The 12,516-nt window shown below is 39.2% G+C and overlaps 1 protein-coding gene across 2 annotated transcripts; it reads left to right on the forward strand.

Moving 5' to 3' along the window:
* Nucleotides 1–819: 819 nt before the first annotated feature.
* On the forward strand, nucleotides 820–11,654 carry LOC311624637 (myosin regulatory light polypeptide 9). Of its 2 annotated transcripts, none has more exons than XM_084888148.1 (4): nucleotides 820–1,213; nucleotides 6,624–6,825; nucleotides 7,455–7,616; nucleotides 11,154–11,654. In XM_084888148.1, exons 2-4 carry the CDS (start codon nucleotides 6,642–6,644, stop codon nucleotides 11,324–11,326), a joined length of 519 nt encoding a protein of 172 aa, XP_084744274.1. In that variant the 5' UTR covers nucleotides 820–1,213; nucleotides 6,624–6,641; the 3' UTR covers nucleotides 11,327–11,654. The 2 variants fall into 2 exon arrangements, with proteins under 2 accessions (XP_084744274.1, XP_084744275.1); XM_084888149.1 differs by lacking the exon at nucleotides 820–1,213 and adding an exon at nucleotides 4,558–5,345.
* Nucleotides 11,655–12,516: the final 862 nt, after the last annotated feature.

A 12,516-nucleotide genomic window follows, 5' to 3' on the forward strand; every position in this document is an offset into this window, starting at 1 on the left:
AGCTTTTAAAAGGAGGGGACCATGGGGCAACTCCACACCTCAGAACTGTGCTGGCACAGGAGCCAGGCCGGGCACTGAACCTTAGTGCTGACCTGAGGATGACCGCATCCCATTCACCTTGTTCTTGGACGAGGTCAGAGATCTGAGGTGACCCGCACCACACCAGACTCTGGGCGGAAAAAGACAGAATAAGGGAACGCTTTCTCTTTTCCCCTAACAAGGTGCATTTTCAGAGCTGTCCCTAGGCCAGGAGAGCTGGGGGGGGGGGAGAAATAGTCCCGACTCTTTTACTCCTATTTGCAACCGGCCACAAATCTGCACCACAGTGAGGTTGGGGAGAGATTTATCAATAGTAAGCTCTGGTATCTGGTCGCCTGTCTTCCAGGTCGGATCCAGTCAGCTCTCCTAGTTGTCAGAGGGGCTCTTCTGACAGGAAAAAACAATAGGAAACGTTTCTGAAGAAGGAAGTCTTCGGCCGCTTGTGACCTTCTGAAATCCGTCTGGGCCAAAGCGGTAGTGGCCGTTTGGCTGAGGGCCCTTGGGACTTCACAAAATTGGCTCCTCTTCATATAATAATAACACGGTGCACGGAGATCAAATCGCTCGCGCTAAGGCCACCTACGCGGTGACGCGAACGCGCATCTGTGCGACCCTCAGTCCCTGAGGTGAGTCCTACGCGCAGGCGCACGACCCGGAGGCCGACCTGGGCGCCGGGGGGCGGGGCTAAGCCAGGCACGTGGGCCGCGCAGCCCTCTCGGCGCTTTCCCTTACAAGGACTTGGACTGACAAGCCCCGCCCCTGGCGGTACCCTGGTAGGTGTGCAGCGGCTAACCCCAAGGACAGACCCAACCATCTGCTCACAGGAAGGGGGGGGAGAGAAATACATAGAAGAGTGGCACAAAAACACACAAAAACTCAGACGTTATATCCAACGAGCCACTACACGTGACTCATTCCTAAGTCGCCGCTTTATAGTCCTTCCTGTGCACTCGGTCAAAATTGCGCCCTTTTAGAACAGTGGCAACTGCGCACCCCCGTCGCCTTTCCATTAAGTCAGGCCCATCCTGTTGGCAAAGAATGGTGACCAGGCTCCTTTCCGGTTTGCGGAGGGGAGGCCGGAAGTGTTGTGTTTTAGCGGCTCCGGGTGTAGCAGGGCGGCGATAGCGGCGGCGAGGAGGGTCTCTGAAGCGCTCCATTCTCGCGGCAGTTCGGGGTGAGTGGTGCTCGCGGCCCGGCCCGCGGGGCGCCACCCGCGGACCCGTCTCCGCCGGGCGGCCGGGAGGGCGGCGGCGCACCTGGGCAGGTGTGCGAGCCGGGTGCCCGGCTTCCAGCCGCGGGGCCAGCTCCGGGGTCGGAGGCCGCCGCCCAAGCGGCCCAACGGCGACCTGGACGCCTTCGCCTAATTTGGGGCTCGGGGAGTGTGGCTCAGCCCGCCGGCGCCGCCAGCTTGGGCGAAAGCCCGGCCCGTGCAACCCGAGCCTCCCGGCTCTTGACTCCGGGACTATGTTTAGTTTGTAACGTAGACTTGCCCGATTCGGGAGAATTTGCGTAAAAACCAGAGGCCGGCGTCCGAGCCCCGCCCCGCTGCCGCAGCTGTTGTTGCAGCTGCGGAGCTACGTTTAGTAGGAAGAATTAATTAAATTAGCTTCCTCAGCTCAGTATCCCATTTCTGTAATTAGAATACATACATATATGTATATATATATATATATATATATATAGAGAGAGAGAGAGAGAGAGAGAGAGAGAGAGAGAGAGAGAGAGAGAGAGAGAGAGAGAGAGAGACTGTTTGCGGCTTGCGGAAAAATTCCAAAACATAACACCGTGTTCCCTTGGAGTGGAGACTTTGGACTAAGTCAGTTTGCCAGTGTTAACTTTTGGGCGTATGAGGACACATATTCGTTCTTTACAGAACTTTGGAACAGAAATATGTGTTCAGTTGAGAATTTAACAAGTGCAAAAAATTTTTATATCCATAGGTGAAGAAAGTGTTTAAAATTGCTATGATGAAAGTTAACCAGAAAAACGTTTTCTTTTCCAACATGAGGCTTTACCGGCAAGTCAACCCCGACAACTAAATGCCTTTGTCAAGTGCTGAGAGCTTTTTGGGTGTGGCAGTCTTAAAAAAAACTCACCCTACCGGCAGCCGGAAGTTTGCACAGGAATTGAAAACTTGGTTTAGTTAGAACAGAAGCACCTACTTTAAAATGTACTTTTAAAAAACTGGTTGGCACAAAAAATGTTACATATAATTAGCTTGAAAAAAAGGTGCACTGGTTAAATTATTTGGTTTGTATTTGGGAAGCTGACCAAATACTAGGAAGTGTTTCCAAGATGGGAGTTTTTTCTTAAAGAATATATCGTATCTCCCACAATACTGTCAATTTGAATGGTAATTCTACAGAAAAGGTCTTATGTTATCTGACATTTATTACCACTTTAAGAGTAGCCTAATGTAATACTACTATGGATTAATCTCATTTTATAAATGAAACCATAGTATGGAGAGATTCTGAAAAATCTTCTGGTTGCCGTTGGTATGTGGGGAAATCCTCTTTGAGGATTTTTATTTTTCACTTATACTATTTAATCTATGCTAACATCTTCCTTGCATGTATTTCTCCTTTTGTCATACCCCTAAATGATTTTATATTTAATCAAGCAAAAATAAATAAATAAATGAAACCACAAAGTCATTTGTCACCAACACTCCACTCCCTTGGTTTAAAACATTTTGTTCCTTTAGATCTGTAAACTGAATCTCCCTGACCTTTGTTGACTGTTTATTGACTTGCTCAAGCATCTGAAATCTTGATGTATTTCATAGAAAGAAGCGTGATCTGCAAATCACCCTGTTTTTTTTTTCTTTGTTTTTGTTTTTTTTAATATATTTTATTGATTTTTTTACAGAGAGGAAGGGAGAGAGATAAAGAGCTAGAAACATCGATGAGAGAGAAACATCGACCAGCTGCCTCCTGCACACCCCCTACCGGGGATGTGCCCGCAACCAACGTACATGCCCTTGACTGGAATCGAACCTGGGACCCCTCAGTCCACAGACCGGCGCTCTACCGCTGAGCCAAACCGGTTTCGGCAAATCACCGTTTTTAAGTTTCATACAACACATATGCCTTCACACCAAAGATCTTCCATTAAATGCTTGAAAAATATAATAGACTCTAGAATGAGTGAGGATCCTCATAATTGGGAATTCTCAGGTGTCTATGTGGTAATCTTCCCATCTTAAATAAAGAATACTCACATTGCTATATGAAATATTTTCATTTTATCCCAGATTTTTAAATTTCTCTGAGAATTACGCATTTTCTGAGGTCTTGTTATATTAAGACAGTTACAGTCTTAATTGTTTGGGGAAAGTGAAAATGTACTGAAAACTTAGTCATAGCAAGGAATATGATGACAATATCATACGAATTTGCTCCTTGGGATCATAGCACAGTTCCTGATTTGGCTCCCTCTCCACTGGCGTTTATTCCACCCCATACTGTTAGTTTGGTAGGAAAAAATACACTGACTTTCCTTGTTTTGGAACAACTAGCTGTGAAGCTAAACTCCCTATCCTGAAAGGCCCAGGAATTCTGATAGGAGATAAATGAATAGAATAGATTATAACTTCCTTGAAAAGGTAATAACTTTCCCAATGTTGCACTACCAATGTTTGGTAGAAATTAAGACTAACATCTGCATCTCTTAATTTTAATGTCTTGTAGCTCTTAAGTGGAACAGGGTTTTTCAGGGTCTTTTTATCCCCCCTCTTTTAGAAACAAAGATCTTTTCAGAAATCACAGTATTTTGTAATCATGTACTACCTTTGAGTTATTTTTCATTGTCACACATTGTTTTAACTTGAGAGTCATACTTCTGGAATGAAAACTATGTGACTCATTTCATAAGTTGAACCAATCATTTTATTTCTTTATCGTGCCTCCCCAACATAATTTTAGGCTCCTTAAAGATAGGACACTTGCTTTATATTTGTTAATTTTTAAATAGTTTTCAACATTAGTGGCATTTGATGCACATTATTGCCATTAATTGATTATATTAAAGGTTGATGATCAATATTGAATGAGCTAAAGAAAAGTTCTAGGTAAGTGCTGACCCAAAAAACTTTATAACTTTAAAAAAAACACTATAACTCATTTACAAACTTAAAGAATGTATGATTAAAAGAAAGACAAATAGGAAATACATCAGAATTCAACATATGTATATTACTTTATAACCCAAATTAAGTATTTTTAAAAAGTACCTAGAGGCCGCCCCCTCTCCGCCCCCCATACAACATGAGGTTTTGTAGATTCAAAAATCAGTTGTCAACCATTGACTTAAAATTCTCATCCGTTTCTTTGGTCTTATAATAACTGACATTCCTGCATCATTAGAGGAAGACAATGTTGTCAAACAAAACAGACTATTTTTAAACATGTGCTTTGGTTTGCAATGACATGGCATGCCTAAAATAATAAACAGATTTGCACTGGCAAATAAGTGCCACTCATCGGGTTTCAACCACTTACCCTCAGTCCCTCAGAACAGTTAGGAGATGACGGGATAATATACTCCATACTTCTTGCAGTTTTTAAAACTACATTTAGAATAGAGGGGGAAGTTACAGCTTTATGTAGTTAATAATGGAATTTACTATCCAGAGAAGGTGTTACAGCATGAAAATAATGCTTTTGTGAATTTCATGTTACAGCATGAAAATAATGGTTTCGGTAAATTATGAAAGACAGTCTTCTAAAGGGTGATTAAAGGAAACTTGGAAATCGGGAAAAAGTATATGTCATAATTTCAGTGTCATGTAAGTTATGTCTTGCCAACAACCCATTCCAGTGTTTCGCCACAGGGTGCTGTATTGGATGGACTAGAATTTGTGAGTTTTCTTTGTGGAATTTCCTACTAAAATCTAAGAACATATTTAGCTTGGGGGAGGGGAAACTAAGGCAGAGCTTTTCTAATTATTTCCATGATTGAATTTTGTCTGGAAAATATGGTATAACCAAGGAAAGAATGTAAGAAGTAACTTTAAACTCATACAAAGCATTGTATTCTAAGGTCACTTTGCAGTGCTGAGATCTAGGTAGTGCTTCATTCTTTGCAACCCACGGACTTATTTTTAGACCAAGGGCATAGTGTTTTGCTACATCATAGCTAAATGTTTTCAGAACGTAAGCTTTAAAATTGTTATCCTGGTCAGAGAATGAAATCAGTGGTGCCTATTTTAGACCTTCTTGGAAGAATATAACTCAGTACAGTGTCTTAGTCTTGCTCATTAGAGGTTTTGGAGACTACTATCACCACCTGAGCTCTGAAGGATGGTATGGTAAAATTTTATCTGATGATAATGGGATTTTTAACTCCCAACTAAAATGTTATAGTTTTGTTTTGTTTTGTTTTGTTTTTTGTTTGTTTGTTTTTTAAAGATTCAGCCTTTTCATTTTAGGTGTTAGTATTCTTCTTGCTTTTAACTTAAATTTTATAGGGATAAATTTAGATTATTAAAGGGCAAAGATAAGTTTCCAAACTTTAAAAAGAAAAACTAAATTAGTTTTAAAAAATACTATGCTCTGATTTTGTATAGAAAACTTAGTCACTTCAAGCTTGACTCTGTGCAAGAAATTGATTTGTGTAGAGTGGAAATATCAGTGGAAATATCAGTGGAAATATTAATTATAGATTAATTAACTTCAGAGTTTTCTATACTTTTCAGTTAGCCTTTCAATAAATTTCTTTTTTTAATATATCTTTATTTCAGAAAGGAAGGGAAAGGGAGAAAGAGATAGAAACATCAATGATGAGAGAGAATCATTGATTGGCTGCCTCCTGCACTCCCCCAACTGGGGATCGAGGCTGCAATCTGGGCATATGCCCTTGATTGGAATCAAACCTGGGACCCTTCAGTCCTCAGGCCAACCCTCTATCTACTGAACCAAATCAGCTAGGGCAACAAATAACTTTCTTGACAAAGATTCCAGAAGTAAGGGTGCAGTAAAAAATGCTAGTTAGAAGTGAAAATATTTGGCAATAAAAATTAAGAGATGAAGATGTGTTTCACCAGTTAGTCGTCCTACTTTCTGTCTACTTTAGAATGGAATAACTAGTATAGGTTAGGGCTGTAGAAGGATAGACCTATTGAAAATGAATTAGTATTCCTCAATACTTCCAAGTCACTTAAGTATAGAACTGGAACTGCTTCCCCAGGGTACTTGCGTTCTTTTGTTTCTTGTTTCTGTATTGCTATTAAACCAGTAGATTTGGTTATCAGTTCTTATTAGGGTATACAGCAACATGGGGATATGCAATCTTGATATGCTCTAGGCTTTGAATTAATGTTGGTTATAGTTTGGAAGTTAAAGTTAGTGATCAACTATTGATTAAATGTCACAACTACTAAGATGAGTGAACTCAAAGCTTAATTCTGGTTCTCTTTGTAGTTTGGTTCCAAGAGTAATGTTAATTAATTGAGAGATTTTTGCCAAGTGATACTATCTTGCTGAATAATTTTTAGACACGTTTCTAAGTAGCTTAAACATATAAGGAAGATTCATTTCACCTTTTGTTGTTCTTTGTCTTTTTATATTTCCCTTCCTAATTAGGATCCAACCACCACCACCATGTCGAGCAAAAGGGCAAAGACCAAGACCACCAAGAAGCGCCCCCAGCGCGCAACATCCAATGTGTTCGCCATGTTTGATCAGTCACAGATTCAGGAGTTTAAAGAGGCCTTCAACATGATTGATCAGAACAGAGATGGTTTCATTGACAAGGAAGATTTGCATGATATGCTTGCCTCCCTGGGTAATGATCAGTTTTAATATTAATATACTAGACTAGAGGCCCGATGCACGAAATTTGTGCAAGGGCCTTGGCCCTGCCGCTGCCATGGCTGGGGCCTCTGCTGCCTCTGCCTCAGCTCTCGTCCGCTTTGGCTTTGTCTGAAAGGAAGGACATCAAAAAGGACCTCCGGTCTAATTAGCATATTATGTTTTTATGATTAAAGATAGGATTTTTGTAAAGTCTTTTATTTTTATTTTTTAAGTCTTAAAGCTCTGTGAAGCCAGTCTAATGATGTTATAGTTTACTAAATGAGATTCAAAGTCTAGAGTATTGTCTCCCAAAGTATGGTCCTTGGACCACCTGCATATTTCTGGCCTCATGATTGGGCTAGGAGCCAGTTATTTTTGTATTGCAAGGACTGATCTTGATTATGAGAGCATTATCATTCCTTTTAACATTACAATGGAATAGTATATAATCTCCACTCTTAATATAGGCCCTATTCATTAAGAAGACTATTTTCCTAGTAGTTTTGCTATCATGAAGGTAAACAGCAAATTGACAGTCTTTTTTTGCCAAAATATGTACTATGATGAATAGGTGATCTATTTTGTGATGTAATCAAAATTATGGTCCTCTTTTTCATTTAGGAAAAAATCCAACAGATGAGTATCTAGATGCCATGATGAATGAGGCTCCGGGTCCCATAAATTTCACCATGTTTCTCACGATGTTTGGTGAGAAGTTAAATGGCACAGATCCAGAAGATGTCATCAGAAATGCTTTTGCTTGCTTTGATGAAGAAGCAACTGGTAATTACCATGATTTAATTTTTAGTTATGGTAGTTAAAATACATAATAACTTGGCGAAACCAGTTTGGTTCAGTGGATAGAGTGTTGGTCTGTGGAGTGAAAGGTCCCAGGTTCAATTCCAGTCAAAGGCATGTACCTTGGTTGCGGGCACATCCCTGGTGGGGGTGTGCAAGAGGCACCTGGTCGATGTTTCTCATCGATGTTTCTAGCTCTCTGTCCCTCTTTCTCTCCCTTCCTCTGTGAAAAAAAATCAATAAAATATATTTTATATATATATAAAATAACTTGAAATATGATGATATAGTACTCTCAGGTTTATACCTTACCTGTGTGTTCAGTTTTATTTTATTTTATTTATTTATTTATTTATTTAGAGGAAGAGAGAAGGATAGAGAGTTAGAGACATCAATAGGAGAGAAACATCAACCAGCTGCCTCCTGCACACCCCCATTTTATTGATTTCAGTTTTATTTTAGATATGCTTCTCCTATGGCATCACTCAATTTACTGCCTCTGCATTTAAATATTTTATTTAAAATTTAATGGGTGTATTTGAAAGTTTTTAGGAAGTTATACTCCATAAGGGTTAGGCTTAAAGTAAATATGTGTTGAATGAATAACTTTACCAGTGCAATCTTGGGTAAAGTATAAATTGCTATAGGCTGTGACACCAGTACAGTCCTGTGTTTATCAGGTACCTCTCAGTTCTGAGATTGTTTAAATTTGGTATGAAACTCTCTGGTTTCATATTCCTTTTCTGCCTAATAACTGTGTGAGTTGGGGCAAGTTACTTAACTAACTAATCTCTGTTTTCTTATTTGTAAAATGGGCAATAATATTAGCTACCTCATAGAGTTGTTGTATTAAATGAGAAAATGAGATAATAGCATTACTGCCTGGTCCAGAATTAACTCTCAGGAAAAACCCAAAAAGATAACTACATAAATGCCTGATCCTTTGACAGAGTGTATATAGAGAAAAGATAAGGGGGCAAGCTTTTTTTTTTTTTTTTTTTTTTCTAATATATTTTATTGATTTTTTTACAGAGAGGAAGGGAGAGAGAGAGAGAGAGAGAGAGAGAGAGAGAGAGAGAGAGAGAGAGAGAGAGAGAGCAGCTAGAAACGTCGATGAGAGAGAAACATCGACCAGCTGCCTCTTGCACACCCCCCGCCAGGGATGTGCCCGCAACCAATGTACATGCCCTTGACCGGAATTGAACCCGGGACCCTTCAGTCCGCAGACCGACGCTCCACCACTGAGCCAAACCAGCTTCGGCAAGGGGGCAAGCTTTTAAAAGGAAGGCACACCCTTTGGTTATGCATTACTTGGAGTAGTTTAAATAAGCCAAGCACAGTTTGGTAATGGGAGTGTACTGTCCCCAGTTTGGCTTTCCAGGCTCCCCACAATATAGCCTCTTTTGCCCTATTCAAGTATACCACTCTCGACTTTTATATCATCTTTCTAGCCTCCTTCCATGCATTGTTGTCTTAATTTACCTCCACCATTTCTGCCTCTAAGGCTCCCTCATCATACCACCTCTCACTCCTGAACTTGAAACTCTTTAACATTTTTTTTTTCCCCTGGGAGGACCGGGGAAGAGGCAGGCAGAGGACACTTACTTTTTTTTTCCTCCTAAAGACACTTATGTATTGATTGAATTTTTAAATTGTAAGCAGATGTTTGTTTTTAATTGAGGGGAATAAAACCATAAGAGTAAAATGTCTTATCCATTCTTCAAACTCCTCAATTGTCATATTTTTTATAGAGCCTAGTCTATATTTTCATAGTTTTTTCCTACTCAAAAAATTTAAAGTCTCTTTCTTTTTTTAAAATATATTTTTATTGATTTCAGAGAGGAAGGGAGAAGGAGAGATAGATGAGAGAGAATCATTGATTGGCTGCCTCCTGCATGTCCCTCACTGGGGATCGAGCCCGAAACCCTGGGCATGTGTTCTTGACCAGAAATGAACCTGGGACCCTTTGGTCCGCAGGTCGACACTCTGTCCACTGAGCCAAACCAGCTAGAGCATCTCTCCTTTCTTTCCACTTCCAAATAATTTTATTTATCTCTCTTCTGATACATACTGTGTATACTTACTTCGTTATCACTGTCTCTCTCTGTTTCTAGGGTAATGGCTGTGTCTTCAATGGCATTATTTTCCTATCTCTGTAAGCCCTTCTACCACCCACCACAGCCCATTGCGCATAGTCAATGATTAGTTCATGTGATAGTTGAATGACTTGGCTATAGATGATGATTTATTTCTACAAGCTGAAAATCTAAGATTTTTCTTACTTGTTTTTTTTATCCTCACCCAAGGATAATATATTTCCTATAAAATTAGTTTAAATTATAAGGTCACTTCCCATAAGAAACTCTAGAGCTATGGTTCTTGTTGTTTTTCCAGTTTAATCTGAGATTAAAAAATAATAATAATAAAAAAAAAATATATATATATGTATATGTATATATATATATATATATTTTTTTTTTTTCTTTTTTTTCTTTTTTTTCTTTTTCCTGGCCAAGTGGCTCATTTGGTTGGAGTATTGTCCCATACACAAAATGGTAGCGGATTCATTTCCCGGCCTGGACACATACCCAGGTTTCCGGGTTTGATCCCTGGTCCGGGTACCTGTGGGGGAGGCAACTGATCAATGTTTCTCACATTGATGTCTTTCTCCCTCTCTCCTACTCCCTTCCTTTCTCTCTCTAAAATCAATTTTAAAGAATAAAAATATCAATGCCATATAATGAAGCAAGGGTGACATCAGGACTTCTTTTTTTTAAGCTCTCTGGATGATTCTGATTGTCATGTGCAGTTAGGTTTTATAAGAAACTTGCTTTCACACTTCCCGAGAAGAAAGCACACCTGTCGGCTCATCATTCCTATCCCCAATTTTTAGCCCAGTGACTGTGGCATAATTAATGCTCAGATATTTATAGAATATTTTTGCACACTCTGGGCCTGGCCATATTTGTTATGAAATCTAAATTAGGTTTGTTTAAAAAAAAACCAGAACACATTTAAGAATCTCATTTTATATATTAAAAAACAAAGTCAGAGTTAAAGTGAAATACCTGAAATAACATAGCTTATTAGAACTGGACCTCAAGACTCCAGCATTCTTTCCACTGAAGCACTTTATTGATTTTATAATGTGGTATTGATTTTAGAGTTATTTACTTATAGAATACGTATGACCATTCATGTTACTTTAAGGAACTATGCAGCATAGATTCCTTAATCATATTGTATTGCTTTTATTTAGGCATAAGTTTAGCCCTTATTATCAAGAGATCAGGAGATGGATGTGGAGGAAGATTGATAGAGCAGAGCAGGTTAATACCACTAGGCAACTACCCGTTTTCTAGGCAACTGCTCAGGCTGACTTAACCATGTAGAGTCCTGTATTTCATGTATGTGCATATTCACAGTTCTTAGCATAGAGCATGCATAGTGAAGTGTAGATGCTCCTTGTAATTAATCTTTAGAGTAGTATATATTCTGAACCTCCATTCTTTATTTTTTTAGGCACCATTCAGGAAGATTACCTGAGAGAGCTGCTGACAACAATGGGAGATCGGTTTACAGATGAGGAAGTGGATGAGCTGTACAGAGAAGCGCCCATTGATAAAAAGGGAAACTTCAATTACATCGAGTTCACACGCATCCTTAAACATGGAGCAAAAGATAAAGATGACTGAAAAGAACTCCAAGTTGTAGCCAAATATTCTTTGCCGCCACATTGGGTATTTCTGAGACTTTTTCTTAGAGTCTATAACATGCCCTAGCTTTGCAGCTTTTGCCTTTCTTGTGGTATTTATTCTCAGCCATTTGGGGCACATGCATCTCTATAATCAGACTGGAAATAGGACTTTTTGTTATTTTCAGTATAGAAAATAGGTCATTGAACTTACCAGCCTCCATCTCCCCCCATAACTGCAAACTACACAGAGTCAATATATTTTTTCAGAGAAAGTAATTAGCTCAATTTTTTTCTGAAACATAATTAAATTTTATGATCAAAACTTACTTGTTTAAGACTTATTTATTTATCAAAATAGACTTGTATTGGTTTTAGTTGCATCTTCCAATGAAAGAAAATGGTGTGGTTGTTAGACCTTTTTCTTACTTCTCCCAGTTTTTCTAACAGTCCTATCTCCTCTGCTATTCATTTTATTCCCTCCCAAAGAAATACAAGTTTAACTTCCTTAACTGCGTTTCCTGCACTTTGTCTTCCAATTTTAAAAATAATTTGCGCCGAAACCGGTTTGGCTCAGTGGTAGAGCGTCAGTCTGCAGACTGAAAGGTCCCAGGTTCGATTCCGGTCAAGGGCATGTACATTGGTTGCGGGCACATCCCCGGTAGGGGCTGTGCAAAAGAGGCAGCTGGTCGATGTTTCTCTCTCATTGATGTTTCTAGCTCTCTATCTCTCTCCCTTCTCTGTAAAAAATCAATAAAATATATTAAAAAATAATAATAATTTGCTATAGAATTTGCATATATATGATAGTTTCAGTAGTTTTAAATCCTTAAGTTTAACATACCTACCAACATTCCTCCTTATCTGTCCTAAGCTTTTCGTGTCATTTAAAATTAGACCAGGCCAATGAGTTTAATTTTAATTTGTCCTAATTTTTAAAACTATTTTAGACTCCAAGTGTCTATGAAATGCTTCTAACAAGATACATTTTTTTTGTATTTCAAAACGTTGGAAATACAGTACACCATTTTTTTTATTATATAAAGCTTTTCTTTAACACAATAATCCATATTGAAATACCATGTTTGTTTATGCAGAGATTCACCATGAGTCCATGTGTGAATTTTGGACATTCCTGCCCTGCCCACAAACAAAACAGCTGAAGCTAAGTGCTTGGGAAAGTGAGATCAT

This window comes from Pipistrellus hanaki (assembly GCF_964339955.1).
Source record: "Pipistrellus hanaki genome assembly, chromosome: 6".
NCBI lineage: Eukaryota > Metazoa > Chordata > Mammalia > Chiroptera > Vespertilionidae > Pipistrellus > Pipistrellus hanaki.